Genomic DNA, 16,627 nt, shown 5'->3' with positions numbered 1-16,627 from the left:
CGGGGCAGGAGCGGGGCAGGAGCGGGGCAGGAGCGGGGCAGGAGCGGCGTGGGAGGCTGTTCTCACCGAGAGTCATTGTACACATGCCAACCAGTCTGGCACCGGCACAGGGCTGTGTAGTGGCCATAGTGGACGCTGCCCGAGTGGTTGCAGAGGGCATACAGCTGATAGACGGGGCTTCCTGGGGGGTTAGAGGCCATCGAATTCTACCGTCAGAGCTGTGCCCGCGCCCACTCTCCCTCCCCTTCAGAGGAGCTCAGCAGGCCCTTCCCTTCCAGACTCACCGGCTTTGTCACTGGCAAAGTCCCCTAGGCTCAGTCGCTGCAGCGGGAAATCCACACCTACTGAACTTTTCTTGATAGAGCCTCGGGAGGCGGAAAACCGATTAAGATCTAAGCCCCAGTTAAGGAGCATTTGGGGGGCAGAGGGCCTTTGAAGGGGGCAGAGGTCGTGAATGGTGTCCACTCTCCCCTCCGGGAACACACCCTGGGAGTGTGGTAGGAAAGTTCAATTCCCAAATGTCCAGCCTCTGCAGACACGGAACATGCGGTGGGTGGGGGTGGGGGGTAAAATGGATGGGAGAAGTAAGAATTTGAGGATTAGGATACGGAGCACGAGAATTCGGGGGAATCTTTGTACTGTCAACTTTTTGGTACTTCGTGTTTTCTGCCGACATCGGTCACACACCTGAATAAATGTCAAATAATGTCATGTTAATGCACTCCTCACCTCGACTGGCTTTTCTGACCCCTGACTCACACACAAATTCACTATGCTCCCCGTGACTTCTGTATCCTCCGGGCTACTTCCCTTGGCCCAAGGATTATTAGGACATATCTGAGACTCCAACACAAGCCCAGACATACAAGTATTATTCCCCCATACCAAAACATCATGCAACCCCTTTTACCCATAGTCCCCCGCCTCCCCAGGTCTCCCACCCTTACTGTATCCCTTGTGAAACTTCACATACTGGAGCATTCTCTGACTCTAGCTCTTCTTCCTTGGTGAAAAGGCTGAAACAATCCCGCAGAGACACCTTGCCCCCAGCAAATCCTTTCTGGGGGGGGGGGGGGGGGGGGGAATGAAAGGTCAGCATGTTCTGAATTTCCTTCTCCGAGTCTTCTCAGTCAATCCAGGCTTCAGTTCTACTCCAGAGACCCACAGGGCTCCCTCCCACGCTCTGGGGGTGGGTAGGGATGGGTCACAGAACCCATGTCCCATCCACCCCTGGAATCCTCTGGAATCCCACCTTGGGGATGGGCAGGGACAGGTCACAAAAAACCTCGAAGGTCGTGGAGCGATACCCACAGGCCTGGCACTTGAGACAACTTTTCAACTGGCCCACAAACAGGTCTAGATAGAAGCAAAGAGGCAGGAGAAACAGTCACTGTGGGGCGTCTGAGATTCCTTGGGTCCCCGTCTCTTCCCACCCCTCTGCCCGTCCCTTCCTTTCCCAACGCCAGCACTAACAAACCCCTCACCCCTGTCCGTCCACACTTTCATCGTCTAGTCTTGTCCCCACACCCCTTCACAGTGTCAATTCTTCTCCCAAGCCCGCACCCCCACACACACCAATCATCCCACACAGCTTTGCCCACTCCGTACCCACAATCTTGCTGTCTTCTCGCTCCAGGTAGCGTTTCCACATTAGGTTGGCTCGGTCGTCATCACTACCGCAGATCAAGGGAAGTAGGGAGCACCCATGAGATGGGGGATCACTGGGCACCCCAGCACCACGGAAATGACCCACACAGTCCTGCACCCCACCCATAAACCAGCTCTTTCTCGACATTTCAGAGAAGTGTCAAAGGAGTAACGCTTCAGAAGACTTTTGGGGGAAATCCAAGGTGAGAGGAAAAGAAAGGGACAAGAGAAGAATAGCTGACTTCCCCGAGCTTTAAACTCTTTATGTGCCTGGCTGTGAATTAGCTATCCCCTCTCCCTCAGCCCAAGGACATCCCTACCCTAGCCTCGGCCTCCATCCCCACCCCTCAGCCTCCTTCCTCCTCCTTCTGCGCTGCTTCTCAAACCATTTTCTAGGTTGAGCCTTTCCCTGGACTGAGCCTTTCCCATCCTCATTCTGTGAAGGATGCATGCTGCTGAGAAACTGCCAGGGAGAGTGACCTCACCTCAACTCAGGTTCCTCCAGCAGCACTCCTCCACGGCGTGGTTGAGAGGGTGCTGGACTGCTGGCCAGGATCGGCGGAGCCCGGCGGCCCCGTCGGTTGATTTCGAGGTGTAGCCGCTCCATGAGGAGCTTCAGGAACTCTTGGGCATCCTGCTGGCTACAGCCAGAAACAGAGGGTGGGCAACTGACACCTCCCCCACCCCCATCCCCGAATCCAAAGACACTATCTCCTGCTCAGACATCGGTCCCCACTTCCTGGATGAAGAACACCTGAAGGCTCTGAACAGCACTACCAGGGCCCCGGCTTGGCCCAACCCCCACATATGGCCAGAGAGAAATCTCATACCCTCTGGCTCTCCCACCTGTATCCAGAGAAGGAGGGAACATATTTCTGGAAGACAGCTCGGAATCGAGTAGGATTCACAGCTTCACAGGAGTCAGGGTGCCACAGGGCACCAATCACATCTGCAAAGGCTGTTGGGGTGGGTGTGGGGAAACAGAGGTTCATGACTGGAAGAGGCAAGCCCAAGCAGGCTCAGAGGGCGGAAAACAATCTCTAGGGAAGCAGGCACCAGCAAAAAACAACACAACCACCAGATTTAAGGGTTGGGGCCGCCATGACCGGCACATGGACCCAGAAGTTGGGGAGGGGACTGGAGAGGTGGGAGCAGGAGTGGTTGCCGCACCTTCAGTGAGCTCTTGGGCTCGGCCCCCTCCAGGCACCTCTTGCCGGAAGTCCCTTCGCAGACAGAAGTCCCGAAGAGGCCGAGTGCTGCTCAAACACTGTAGCACTGCGTTCAGGAAGCACTGGGGAGCAGGAGAGACACGGCCATTATTTCTGCAGACCAGGGCCAGGAAGCCTAGGAGAGCTTCAGTGCTCTCCTTCCCCACCCTCCCCATCTTCCCCAAGTCAGCACCCCTCCCCCAGCCCCATTCCACATTCCTGTTAGCAACGAAGGGCAGGAGAGTGGCTCTCACCGTGTTCCCCAGATTTCGGAGGCCAACATGACCAGAGCCCAGAAGCAGTGTGTGATGAGCCTGGAAGGTCAGAGGTGAGTCGGCAGGTTCCCATGTAGCCCACCTGGCACTTTAGCCTTTCAACAGCATGCTGCCCACAGCTTTCCCACCCCTGAACCTCACCCCCAAACTCCACCCTCTTTCCCTCACAGGGTCCTGGGGGCTCCCTACCTCACAGGCCATGAGCAGTAAGCCCATCACGGCTGAGTGTACCACGGACTCAGCCAGGGCTGTCCCACCTGTTCCCCACCTACTCCTCTGCCCAGCCAGCCGGCGCTGCAGCTCCTGGGGCAGCTCCCCAAGCACTGGCATGGCTGCCCAGCTGCTCCCCACACCCACCCTGCTTCTCCCAAAGCCCCCTCCCGCCCCCGTGGCCCCTTCCTGAGCCCTCTCCTGATGGTTCCAACGGCAATCAAACCTAGCTCACTTAGCTCGGGAAATGGACAACCACACTAACTCAGATGTTCTGAGCCCGCCCCTCTTCAGCTCCAGAGATTAATTAGGCCTAGGCAGCATCCTAGGAGAGAAGGTGAAGCAAGGGAGAGTAAGGGCCCGGGGACCCGGAGAAGAATTCCAAATGGTTGGGTTAATTCCCTGGAGACTGAAATGGCACACCATGCTGGGGAGTCACAGAAAACCTGAAAAAGGTCTATGAAGCTCAAGGGTACTTAAGTAAGGGAGTGGAGAGTCCAAGCTGCTGTGATGAGGGATTGAGAAAGGAACTTGGGGAAAAGAGGGAAAAGAAAGCCATGTGATGGCAAGAAAGCTGGAGGCATAGAGGAACATGGGCATGAAAGGCCACGTGTGCTGGCAAGTCCTCACCATTTTGTCATCGGAGTAGAAAGACTCAGAGGGCCGGGCAGATATGACGTGGAAGGAGCCATGGGAAGTAGGGGGCTCCGTCCGTATACTGAGCAAGGTGGGGGGACCAGGGAAGCCCCCGAGGCGGCGGAGAGAGGCGCTACGTCTCAGAGTGGGAGGCTCAGGCCGGAGCGCCAAGCGGCTCAGTGCAGCCCCTAGCTCTCCAGTACCACGATGCCCTCCCAAGGCAATCCCCATAGGACGCAAGTCCCCACTGCTCACAGACTTGGAACGAGCTAGGTTGGTCCTGGAAGGGAGAGGCAGAGCCACAGTTGGGGGTGGTGAGCCAGGCAGGGGAACTCCATGATCTGCCCGAAGGGGTCCTCTGGGACGAGGGCCTGAGGTCCGTCCCCGTCCCAGCTCCAGTTTCTTGAGCCGTTCCTCAGGGGGACCTGGCCGGGGAGGCAGAGGTCTTAACATGGGGTTCGGCCCAGGGGCTGGGTTTCGGCGCTCCTTGCTTCGGGCCCTCGGGGCAAATGGTAGCTTGGATCCCACTCGGGGCTGGACATTAACAGGTGGCTCTCGGGTCCGGCCCAGGCGGTGCTCAGAGGCCTGGGGCATTGTGGACACCACAGGCTGGACCTGGGAGGAGAAGAGAGGGTCAGCATTTGAATGTGGAGGGAGATGGCAACCTACATTACCACACTAGCTTTTACATACACTGAGGGCAGGAACTGTGTCTATCATATCAGTCATTGTATCCCCAGTGCCTAGCATAGTGTTTGACACAAAGTAAATACTTAGTATCCATTGAGTAAATGAATGAATGATAGCAGCCCACTGCTTTGATTCTTTCTAAATTCCTCACGCCCTTCCTGCAGAATACAGCTTTACTGAAAAGCCAATGATAGTCTCTATCTCGGCTGTCTTTATAATCTAACCGCTCATGACAAGGGCCCCCACACCTGGCTAATCAAGTGGGATGTGCCCTGGATCACTCAGAATTTCTGGACAAATGAGGGTGTGGATGTCAGGAAAACAACCCAAAAGACAGCATTCCACCCTCAACCCCCTGTCCCTCTGGGCTGCAAATGAAGCAGACTAAATGAGTGATTTGCGAATCCCTCCCTCCCCCACCCCTGAGCTCCAACGAGGTGTCGGGGCTCAGGGGCAGCGGCGGGGAGGGAGGAAGAACGACTTCCCGACCCTAATCTCCGCACCTCTCCCACCACAGCAGGGCTTCAGCCGGGTCCGCCCCCCTCGAGGGCAGAAAGGCCGAGGCCGCTGATTGGCTACGGGGTCCAGCGGCGTATTCCCTGCGGTCCATGGATGCTGTCCCTCCAGCCCAGTTCCCCCAGGCCTGCTGGGCCCCCCGCGCCCTGCCTTTGTGGAGGGCGTCCTCTCGGGTCCGGAGCAGTCTTCCCGCGGCCCCCCCCCACGCCATAGCGCCCCGGCCCGTACCTGTCCCCCGGTGAGGCGGCGGGGGAGGCCAGCCGGGGCCAAGCCCCAGCTCAGGGCCACCCCCTACTACCCCCGTGCAGCCCCCCCGAGGGCCGGGCTGCAGCTTTAGCCGCAGCTGTTGCCCAGATCTCTCCCGCCGCAGGGGCCGCCGCCATCTTTGTTGGTCCCGCCCGGCCACCGGCCACCGGCTTCACCGCCTCTCACAGCGCCTGCGCACCCCCACTCGGAATCCGCCCACCTGCTTCCTCGGCGCTTGCGTGAACCCGCCCCTTGGCTCCGCCGCCGCCACCATGGAAACGCAGCCAACTTTAGGACCGCCGGTTCCCAGATCTGCCCTGAATCGTTTTAAAACCATCGCTCCAAACCATAGGGATGTAGATCTGATAATCGTAGTATGGCCCCCAGGATTGCAGCACAGATCCTTCCCAGGGAGCAGGGGTGCGAGTGTGGGACGCTGCAATGCCTGGGTCCAGCCCGCAGACCAGTGGAGAAGCATCCAGCACTCCACATAGGGATGGGAAGATCCCTGGAGGGCGGGGAATGCTGGTCCGGCAAAACCATTCTTCAAGCATCTTGCAGACCAAAGCAGTAGGCACCCCGCTAAAGGACACAAGCAGATCTCTGCAAGCAGATCTCAGCAGGAGGGAGAGCAGTCCAAGATTTCCTTTCATTTCCCAGCTCCTGACCACAGCATCCTCCTCCATTTTCCCCTCCCTCCCAAACTAATGTAGTTGTACCAGCTCCTGACCACAGCATCCTCCTCCATTTTCCCCTCCCTCCCAAACTAATGTAGTTGTACCGTGCTTTGGGTCTTAGCCTGCTCACCCTCTCTTCACAGCCACCAATGAGAACCACGGGCCACCAGAGGAAGCAGCTTTTATTGATGAGTTATCTCCAGAAACCAAAAAGACTATGCACCCACTTTCAGCACTCCCATCCTTCCTGGATCTCACATTGCTCCACCTGGGAAAGGGATACAAATTGCCTTTTGGTTCCCCAAAGCCCCAGTCTTTCCCCTCCCTGTGTAGCCTTAGAAATTCAGTAGCAATGCTGTTGTTTCTTTTTTTCAGCAATGCCTGATGCAGCTACTTAGTAACAATTATGGGTGAAGGGGTATGGGAGGAAGCAATTGGATGAGTAAGAGTGATGCACAGAAAGCAGGAACGTAGCCTATCAAAGGTCCCTCTGTCCTGCCTCAGTGGCTTGATCCTTCATTGGCTGCATTTCTCTTTATGCTGAATCACGCCCTTCTGAATCAGATCGGGGATTTCCACTGCCAGCCATGGACCCAGCTGCAATACAAGGGAGACCCTGTGAGATTAGTACCACACAGTCGATGCCTCTTGCTCCATCAGAAGCTCCTTCCTATAGAGATTCTATGGGAACATGCCCAAGGAAAACACTTGTCATTCCTTGTTTATTCTCAGTTACTTTTCTTCTATCGCTCCGTGCCTAATTCCTCCCCCTTCCCTTATATATCAAATACCCCAAACTTACCCCCAGAGCCATAAGATGAGCTAGTCCAAACTTGGGCACATTCCTGGCCCACAAAGGCTTAAAGTGATCAGTTAGGCATATTTTGCCACCCCTAAGAGAGGGACAAGAGGAAGAAGGTGTTGACATGCAAAGTTTACCATAAAGCATAGTGGCCTCTGGGAAGCACAATATAACTACTAGTGATCAGAACTGAGCACAAGGTTAGTTAAGTACTTTGCCCAGACTTGGCAGAGGGAGGCCTAGAAGCCCTTGAGGCAAGCTGACTCTGGGAAAATTCCTGTCCCAGAGTTCTCTCCTAAGTCCTCTTTGTCCTTTTCCCATCTCCTATTGAGTCCCACCTGTACATCTTTGCTGTTTTTCCATCCAGTCCAGGGATTGCAATTTCTGGAGCAGTAGTAGGATATGTGATAGGAATCTGGAGAAATTACAAGGCCTCAATGAAACAGAAGCAGGATAGCAGGATAGACATGAACTAATCCAATCAATACCCATTTCTTGGTTGAACTGAAATGTTTGACGACGCCAACCCCCCAGGAAGCATGTACACATTGGGATTGTGGATATGGAGATGAGTAGCTGTAATCTATGCTTGCTTCAAACCTCAGCATTTCCCTCCCCTTTTAAAAAGTTTTCTTTGGTCCCTCCAAGAAAGGTTAGCTTGTTAACAATCACCTAATCCCTCCCCTTCCACTAACCTCCATACTTCCCATTCCATCATACTCACGTCAAACTCAATGTCAAACTCATATTTGAGCAGGTCATGGATGTACCAGCATTTTCCAAACCACCTATAACAAAGACCAAACCTCAGTCCAATCTGCCCGTTCTTCTGGGAGACTCATGGGATGGGAATTGGGGAACTCTGGAACTGTGGGAGTGGAGACAGCTAACAGGAGGCAGGGAAGGCCCGGCAGTGGGCTTTGGGACATTAAAATGCTCAAGCCACGTAAGATTCCCACCCCCAAAACTCCCAAGAGGGTCTGCCTACCGAGTCCCTTCCTTGTTGGACTCCAGTCGGAACCAATCATTGTCTGCATTCTTGTTGTTCTCCACATACTAAAAGCAGAGAATGAGGTCTTTGAGAGGAAAGTTGAGGCCAAAGGCAGTCCCTCTTCCCTCAAAAGAAAAGCATGCGATTACTTTCTCTCTTAGTATGTACCCAGCTTTTCTGACATAAGCAAAGTTGAAGACAAAGTTACACTGGTAAGCAGGAGACTTGCTCAGAGCAGAGAATAGAACAGTTGGTCCCACTCAGCTTAGCAAGGACAAAATGCTTGATGACATTGTCTGGGTTCTCGTCCCACTTCTGATAGTGTCTGCCCTCAGCCCACAACTCATTTTATGGTACACTCCTTCCCTGGAGGATCTCATATAGTCCTGGTTTTGACTAGTACCCACATGGTGTTGATTTCCAAATCTTTATTTTAATCCAGACCATTTCTCAGAGCTTTGGACTCCATATCCAATTATATACTGAGATTTCTTTTTTTCTTTTTTTTTTTTTTTAAAGATTTTATTTATTTGCGAGAGAGAGAATGAGAGACAGAGAGCATGAGAGGGAGGAGGGTCAGAGGGAGAAGCAGACTCCCCGCCGAGCAGGGAGCCCGATGCGGGACTCGATCCCAGGACTTCAGGATCATGACCTGAGCCGAAGGCAGTCGCTTAACCAACTGAGCCACCCAGGCGCCCTATATACTGAGATTTCTAACTTCATTTCACAGGTACCTCAAACTCAGCATTCCCTGCCCCGTTCTTCAGACCATTTCTCCACTACATCAATCTCAGATGACAGTATTAGCATTCACTCAGTAATGCAAGCCAAACCGTGGGAATCATCCTTGACGCTCCCTCTCCTCTCCTCTCCACCAATCCTTCACGGTGTCTGAAGGTTCTTCAAATCTACCTACCCCTTCTCTCTATCTTCTCTAAAACTATCCAGTTTAGGTCATCACCTTTATTTTGCCTGGATTAATGACAGCCTCCTAATTTGTTTTCTGCCTTCAATCTTATCTCTTTCAGTTCCTCTCTACTCACTGTGATTGGTCTAAATCCAATCTGAGCAGGTTACTCTTCAGCTTAAAATACTTCAAAGTGCCTCCGAGATAAAATTCAAGTACTCAAGCCTATCTCTCAAGCCTTGTCTATCACTCCCTGTCATACACTTGATGCTTTAGCAACTCTGAACTTATGTTTCTTTATACACATCATGCCATTTGTTTGTAACTTCCATGCTTTTGCTCATGCTGTTCCTTTTGCCGTGAACATCCGTCTCTCATCCTCATGTTTATCAGGCTGACTTATGTTTACCCTTTGAGGTTCAGCTCAAGCACTGCCTCTTCTATGAAGCCTTCCCCAACCAGACCCAAGGTGGATTGGGTGTCTCACCTTCTGCTCTCAAAACATTCTAGCAATCTCTCCCTTTCCTTCCCCTTAATGTTATTATAATGGTTTGTTTCCATCTGTCTCAGTAGGCTCCACCTTATTCGGATTTGGATCCCGTCCCTAGGTGCTAGGTGTACAAATATGTTTGTTTGTTTGTTTTAGTGAAAATAAATACGTGTGTCAGGAGAGCTGCTGGCCGTTGAAACAGGCAGAGACCACTGCAAGGAAGATAAACTGTCTTCTCTCTCCACAGAAGGGAGATTTGCTGAGAAGATGGTTCACGCCTAACGTGAGCTTAACTCCTCAACCCTCTGCAACTAATGCTTACTTGAAGTTTAAGCCCTAGCGTGTGTTCCTCCCTCAGGAAGAGTAAAAGAGGGAACAGAGAGAAGCGACTGGGACTTAGAGCCCCAGGAATGCCTTCTGACCACCTCCCCTCCATCCAGGAGAGCAAACACCTGGAGCCAGAGGGACACGTCACCTTCCGGGAGGGCGCATCCCTAAAATAACTGCTGCTTTGGCCCCAATGGGGCACCTAAACAGAGTTTCTTTTGCCTCCTCCCCACATACCTCACTAAATTCCCCCAGCCCCACAATCGTCCAGCTTCTCTGAATCTGGGAGTCAAATTTTACAACCGGAAGCGGCTTCCACACGGAGCCTATTCCTAAGAACACCTGATTACCCGCAACCCTTCTGCGACGCGGTCGGCCGCAGCAGCACAACTAACCCGGATAAGAGACTGATACTCCTCTTTGAGCCGCTGCACCCACAACTCACGATCTCGGGGTCCGGCGTTAGTCTTCAATACCGGGATCTCGGACACCACCCGCCGGGTGGCCTCGTCCGCCATGTTGGACGAGGGCGCAAGAGAAACGCGGAAGTAGTACTGCTTGTAGCCTAGACGCAGGGGCCGCCATCTTTACTATGGGAAGGTGGGGTGTTGGGCTGCTTTCGGACTTCTGTGAGTGCGGTCTTTATTTTCTTGTAACGAAGACACATTTGCCACCTGGTCACTTGCTTGTGGGTGCAACGGGAAAAGCAGAGTGAAGCTGATTGCTCCTTATCATTTGAAAAAACCGCAGACTGCCCAAAGGGTGACTTCCGCGCATGCTCAGAGAAGTAATCTCAGAAAACTCGGACGCCTTCCCAAACTTGGGAGAATTGTTAGATTTTCAGGCTGCTCCAGGCACCGTGACGGGCACTGTCTTTCTGAAATGCGCTGTTCACGTGTGTAAATAACGTTCCTTAGCTTCTGTGTAGTTTGGCTCAGGTAGCGGAAGCAAAGCGGTCATCCAATAGAAGGACATTAAACTTGTGCTAATTATTGGAAACCATGGAAAATCAAAGTATATTGGGCGCCTGGGTGGCTCAGTTGGTTAAGCGACTGCCTTCGGCTCAGGTCATGATCCTGGAGTCCCGGGATCGAGTCCCGCGTCGGGCTCCCCTGCTCAGCGGGGAGTCTGCTTCTCCCTCTCCGGCTCCCCCCCTTGTGCTCTCATTCTCTATCTCATTCTCTCTCTCAAATAAATAAATAAAATCTTAAAAAAAAAAAAAAGTATACTAGACAGCCTCGATCCTGAAGAATTAACAGAGTCGAATTAGAGAATTCTTTATAAGTGTCAAAGGAGTTTAGGGATCGCAGGAAATTTTGCCTTAGTCTAGCCTAGACATTTTTTTTGGTCTGGAATCAAATCACCTAGTGAGGATTCTAGTGCATTCTAGTGCATGCCACGCAGTAGGTACTCCGTAATGCTTTTGCAGAATTTTGTATCTTCCTGTTGCTTTTTCAGCCTGAACACATTAATTTTGGCTTTAATTTATATTTCGTGTTTACTCCGTTAATCTTTCAGCCTGTGGCAGTAATTTTGGATCATATTCTATTAATCATCAATTTCTATAGTCCATCTACAAAGCTGTGTCTTAATTATAAGCATGCTATATCTTAATTTCTAATGGCTGTAACTTCCAGTACAATGTTGAATAAAAGTTTTGAGAGCACAGATCCCTGTCTTATTCTGGTTTTAGGGGGGAAAGCATCATCTTTTTTCGTTAAGTATGATAGTAGCTGTAAGCTCTTTGTACATGCTCTTCATAAGGTTAAGAAAGTTCCTTTCTATCTTGGTGTTGAGGGTTTTTATCATGAATGGATGTTGGATTTTTTCTAAATGCTTTGTGTTCATTAGAATGATAATGTAGTTTTTGTCTTTTATTAGAATGCTATATTACTTTCTTTAAAACATTGCATATTGGGGGGTGCCTGGGGGCCTCAGTTGGTTGGGGGTCCAACTCTTGGTTTCTGCTCAGGTCTTGGTCTCCTGGTGGTGGGATCAAGTGCATGCTTCGCACCAAGTCCGCTTGTCCCTCTTTGTCTCTCTCCCTCCCCGTCCTGTACTCTTTCTCAAGTAAATAAATAAAATCTATTTTTTTAAAAATTACATATTGGAGAAAGCTAAGGCAAAGCTTTGTAATATCTCACTAGAGACTGCTCTTCTAGGGGAAATAAAAATTTCTTCACTTTTGGGTGTGGGCACTGTGGGGTAGTACAGAGTACAGAGATTTGGAATGAGGCTTTCTATTTAATTGTCACAAGACTGTAGATGGGGTGAGGGAACAATGGAGAAATATAGGTCAAAGGGTGCAGAGTTTCTAATAAAAAGACTAAATTCTGAGGACCTAATGTAGAGCATGGTAACTATAGTTAGTAATATGGTATTGTATATTTGAAAGTTGCTGAGAGTAGATCTTAAGCATTCACACACACAAAAAAAGAATTAACAATGTGAGTCAACTATATGAAGCATGTGTTAATTATCTTCATCTTGGTAATCATTCCACAATGTATATGTATTTATAATCATCATGCATATATGTTTATGATATATACACATACATGCATATTGAATCATCACTTTAAATATATACAATTATATTTGTCAATTACTCCTCAATACAGTTGGGGGAAAAGATTTTGGAGGGTAACTATTTTCTCATGTATAAAAGGAGGATAGTAATGCTTACAGGGTTATAACTATATATGCAGTGTCTCTTCATTCACTCACTCACATAATAGGCTTTCAGAATGAAACTCAGATTAAATATATGGCAAGAATTTTCAAGCTTTCTGTAGTAGTGGAGAAAATTTACAAAGAAAATCTTGACTTGGAATCTCAAAATACAAAAATGGTCAATGCAGAGCTGCCCTTACTCAAATGCAGGCAGAAGACCTCTAGTCCTTAGCATACTTCCCTATGTTAATGATACATCACACTTTGTTAATTGTTTAATTGTCTTGAAAGACAAGAAGCTCAAGGCAGAGACCATGTGTCTATCTTGTTCACTGCTGTATTTCTAAAATGTAATACTGTAAGGCCTAGCACAAAGTAAGGGCTCAATCAATATTTTTAAAATAAAAATCTGGGGTACCTGGCTGGCTCAGTTGGTAGAGCATGCAACTTTTTTTTTTTTTTTTTAAGATTCTATTCATTTATTTGACAGAGAGAGACACAGCTAGAGAGGGAACACAAACAGGGGGAATGGGAGAGGGAGAAACAGGCTTGCCTCTGAGCAGGGAGCCTGATGCAGGGCTCAATCCCAGGGATCAGGACCCAAACCGAAGGCAGATGCTTAACTGACTGAGCCACCCAGGCACCCCTGAACTTCTTTTTTCAAAGGAACTCCTTCATGAGCAAATGTTTATGGAATCCCTACTACATCCAGGCACTGGGAACACAGTAGTGCACAAGGCAGGCAGAGTCCTTGCCCTCGTGGAAATTATCCTAAAACAGCTACAAAAAGGAATTAAACAGGATTGATTGGATAACTCAATTCTAGGAAATGCACTGATGTCAGATCATTATTTTAATGGGATAGTACAGTTGGGTATATGGGAGAACCCTTGAAAGTAGTTGGAAGTCCCATTGTCAGTCATCATAGGAAAAGGTAGCTCCTGGGACAAAAGGAGAAGTAAATCTTGGATTAGGGAAGAAATTGAAATCTTTCCCCATTCTGGTCTTTAAGGGGTTGGTCCAGACTCCAATATGCAGGAAGATACCTCAGAATGGTGAGGGGGGGCGCCTGGGTGGCTCAGTTGGTTAAGAGACTGCCTTCGGCTCAGATCATGATCCTGGAGTGCTGGGACTGAGTCCCGCATCAGGCTCCCTGCTCCGCGGGGAGTCTACTTCTCCCTCTGACCCTCCCCCGTCTCATGTACACTCCCTCTCTTTCTCGCTCTCTCAAATAAATAAATAAATAAATCTTAAAAAAAAAAAAAAAAAAAGAATGGTGAGGGACATGCTGGCTCTATTACAGAGAGGGAGCCACCCTAAAGAGAATCAGTGTAGATGGACAGTCCCTTTTGGAAATATTTCTCTGTTACTGACTTTAATTATTCTGGATTCTTCCACAAAGAATCATTGTAAATTATAACTTGGTCTCTGTTTTGCTGCGGGAAATTGGGTCTGCACTTAGAAGCACTGGGTAAAAAGAATGATAATAACTAACATTCATACAGTGCTTACTATATGCTAGGCACTGTCCTAAGCATTTTGCAAATGTCCTAAGCATTTAAGCATTTAAATCTGGCAACAACCTTAAGGAAAGTATTCTCATTATCCTCATTTACATTTGAAGAAACTGAGGCACACTCAGGCTCAATGAAAAAAGCCCTAATTAACTGACTATGTAATATAGGGCTTTTTTAGAACTGGAATTAAATCCTGCATAGTCTAGCTCTAGAGATCACATCTTTAACCAACAGATATGTCCTTCTACCATTTCCAGGCCAAAATAAAATTAACAACTGGGATATAAGGAATTGGAGGTGGTGGCAAGGGGTTATTGATGACTCCAAAAGAGCGGACAGCTCTCAGTAATAAACCTGGGCTCCTGGAAACAAAGAGAATCTGGTGGTTCTGAGCCAAGCATTGTAGAACTGCAGGCACGTATATGAGACAACCAACCTCTTCCCTGAAATTGGCTGAAATGGGGACTCACAGGAACTTTGGAACTATGGACTTTGAGTTTAACTGTTCATGTGACTTCACTTCTACCTACTAGCTAGTAAGATCTGGGCAAGGGTTGGGGTGCCAGAGGATTTGGTTAACAAAGATGAAAAGACATAGTCTTTGGGGAGGAGAAACTAATATGCAGACAATCATAAAATAAAAAATCTCTGTTCTGGAAGTATACAAAGTACTGTCTGAGTAACAGTGCCTGAGAGAATAGGGTAAAGCTGATGGCATTCGAACCAGAACTCTCAAGATGAGTACAAGGAGAGCAGGGGAAGTATGGCATTCTAGGCAGACAGCACAAGAAAGGCAGGAAGGCATGAGAAAATATCACATTAATAGCAAATATCCAGATCATTATTTATAACAGAAGGGGGAAAATGCTCCTAAAAACCATTAATACTATATCAATTCTATGCCATATGCTATATGAAAATACTTGTGAAATAAATATAACATCAGAACATAAAATTTTACATACATGTGGTTTTAAAATATTTGCCTTTTTATTTAAAAAATTTTTTAAAGATTTTATTTACTTATTTGACAGACAGAGAGAGCACAAGCAGGTGGAGCGGCAGGCAGAGGGAGAAGCAGACTCTCTCCTGGGCAGAGAGCCCAACGTGGGGCTCAATCCCAAGACCCTGAGATCATGACCTGAGCCAAAGGCAGACGCCCAATGACTAAGCCACCCAGGTGCCCCTAAAATGTTTTTAAAAGATTCTATTTATTTATTTGAGAGAGAGAGAGCGGGCGCGTGTGCGCGCGCACACACACACACACACACACATGCATGAATGGGGGGAGGGGCAGAGGGAGAGGGAAAAGTAGACTCCCTGCAGAGCAGGGACCTCAAGGGCGGGAGTAGGGGGGCTCAATTCCAGGACCCTGAGGTCATGACCTGAGCCAAGGTCAGATGCTTAACCAACTGAGCCACCCAGGCACACCCCCCGCTTTTTTAAAAAGATGTATTTGTTTATTTGAGAGAGAGTGCTGGTTTTGGGGGGGAGGGACAGAGAGAAAGGGAGAGAGAGAGTCATAAGCAGACTCCACACTGAGCGTGGATCCTGATGTGGGATTCCATCTCAGGACTCCCAGACCATGACCCCAGCCAAAACCAAGAGTCGGGCACTACCCAGGCACCCCTAAAATATTTGCTTTTGAATAGCTAATCCACGTACCTGCTCAAAATTCAAAAGGTACAAAAGGATATAGAGTCAAATGTTAAGTCTCCCTCTTACCCCATTCCTTAGCTGTTTAGTTCCCTTCTCCAGGGTCCCCTCTCCTCCAGCTAGTTTTTTGTATGTCCTTCCAGATATATTCTATGCACTAATATCTACACACATATATATTTTTTAAACTTTTTACACAAATGGGAGCACACTATACACATTTCTGCACTTTCCTTTTCTCACTGAATAATGTATCTTTTTAAAGTTTAATTTAATTTAATTTTTTTTTTAAGATTTTATTTATTTGACAGAGAGAGACACAGCGAGAGAGGGAATGCAAGCAGGGGGAGTGGGAAAGGGAGAAGCAGGCTTCCCGCTGAGCAGGGAGCCCGATGCAGGGCTCGATCCCAGAACGCTGGGATCATGACCTGAGCCGAAGGCAGACGCCCAACGACTGAGCCATCCAGGCGCCCCAATGTATCTTTAAAAAAAAAAAAGATTTTATTTATTTATTTGACAGAGAGAGACACAGTGAGAGAGGGAACACAAGCAGGGGGAGTGGGAGAGGGAGAAGCAGTCTTCCAGCTGAGCTGGGAGCCCGATGTGGGCTCGATCTCAAGACCCCAGGATCACGACCCGAGCCGAAGGCAGACGCTTAACGACTGAGCCACCCAGGTGCCCCACACTAAATAATATATCTTGGAGGTTGTTCCACATTAATGCTTATAACACTATCTCGTTTTTCTTTTCCTTCTCTCTTTCCCCCTCTTCTTCTGTAGTAGATATACCCCATTGTAGGGATCTACCATAACTTATTCAACCAGACCCTAGTGAATAGATATTTAGATTGTGTTCAGGTTTTTGTTATTACAAACAGTTCTGCAGTTAATAGGTTTGTCCACCCACCATTTTGTACATTGCAATAAATACGCAGATATGGAACTGTTGCCTCAAAAGATGTGTGCATTTTAAATTTTGTTAAATATTGCCAAATTGCCCTCCATAAAGATTAAACCAATTTGTATTACCATTGGCAATAAATGAAATATCAAGGTTTCCTCCAAAACAAGTCATTATTAACAACAGAGTTGTTTTTGCCAATTCCTTGATGGAAGAAGTGGAATCTCAAGATAGTTGTGGTTTTTTTAATCTTTTAATC

General features: G+C 48.7%; 2 protein-coding genes across 2 annotated transcripts in view; both read right to left on the bottom strand.

Annotated features, from left to right (window-relative positions):
* USP21 (ubiquitin specific peptidase 21) overlaps nucleotides 1-6,205 on the bottom strand; it is a 6,793-nt gene extending 588 nt beyond the window's left edge. The window contains exons 1-12 of the mRNA XM_035009975.1: nucleotides 5,411-6,205; nucleotides 3,971-4,591; nucleotides 3,110-3,169; nucleotides 2,818-2,938; nucleotides 2,494-2,605; nucleotides 2,133-2,288; nucleotides 1,609-1,673; nucleotides 1,253-1,356; nucleotides 974-1,060; nucleotides 609-687; nucleotides 285-392; nucleotides 67-181 (exon numbers count right to left, since the gene is read on the bottom strand). Of these exons, the coding sequence (XP_034865866.1) occupies nucleotides 67-181; nucleotides 285-392; nucleotides 609-687; nucleotides 974-1,060; nucleotides 1,253-1,356; nucleotides 1,609-1,673; nucleotides 2,133-2,288; nucleotides 2,494-2,605; nucleotides 2,818-2,938; nucleotides 3,110-3,169; nucleotides 3,971-4,570 (1,607 nt within the window). The 5' untranslated portion in view covers nucleotides 4,571-4,591; nucleotides 5,411-6,205. The remainder of the gene's footprint in view (nucleotides 1-66; nucleotides 182-284; nucleotides 393-608; nucleotides 688-973; nucleotides 1,061-1,252; nucleotides 1,357-1,608; nucleotides 1,674-2,132; nucleotides 2,289-2,493; nucleotides 2,606-2,817; nucleotides 2,939-3,109; nucleotides 3,170-3,970; nucleotides 4,592-5,410) is intronic.
* Nucleotides 6,206-6,269: 64 nt separating this feature from the next.
* On the bottom strand, nucleotides 6,270-10,348 carry UFC1 (ubiquitin-fold modifier conjugating enzyme 1). The gene is made up of 6 exons (XM_035009990.1): nucleotides 10,018-10,348; nucleotides 7,896-7,963; nucleotides 7,632-7,695; nucleotides 7,246-7,322; nucleotides 6,908-6,998; nucleotides 6,270-6,702 (listed from the first exon to the last, which is right to left on the bottom strand). The coding sequence occupies exons 1-6, from the start codon at nucleotides 10,138-10,140 to the stop codon at nucleotides 6,622-6,624; spliced, it is 504 nt and encodes a 167-aa protein (XP_034865881.1). The 5' UTR covers nucleotides 10,141-10,348; the 3' UTR covers nucleotides 6,270-6,621.
* Between the last annotated feature and the right edge of the window lie 6,279 nt (nucleotides 10,349-16,627).

The sequence above is a fragment of the Mirounga leonina genome, unplaced genomic scaffold (genome assembly GCF_011800145.1).
Source record: "Mirounga leonina isolate KUSES-001 unplaced genomic scaffold, KU_Mleo_1.0 Mir_154, whole genome shotgun sequence".
NCBI classification, from domain to species: domain Eukaryota; kingdom Metazoa; phylum Chordata; class Mammalia; order Carnivora; family Phocidae; genus Mirounga; species Mirounga leonina.
This window is presented reverse-complemented; position numbering and strand designations above follow the sequence as displayed.

Excerpts from the sequence above, each read along its gene's own strand:
- UFC1 (XM_035009990.1), bottom strand. The coding sequence starts at position 10,140 with ATGGCGGACGAGGCCACCCGGCGGGTGGTGTCCGAGATCCCGGTATTG. Across the intron at positions 7,696-7,895 it reads TCCAACAAGGAAGGGACTCG|GTGGTTTGGAAAATGCTGGT; the intron begins GTAGGCAGACCC and ends TCTTTGTTATAG. Across the intron at positions 7,323-7,631 it reads AGTTTGACATTGAGTTTGAC|ATTCCTATCACATATCCTAC; the intron begins GTGAGTATGATG and ends TAATTTCTCCAG.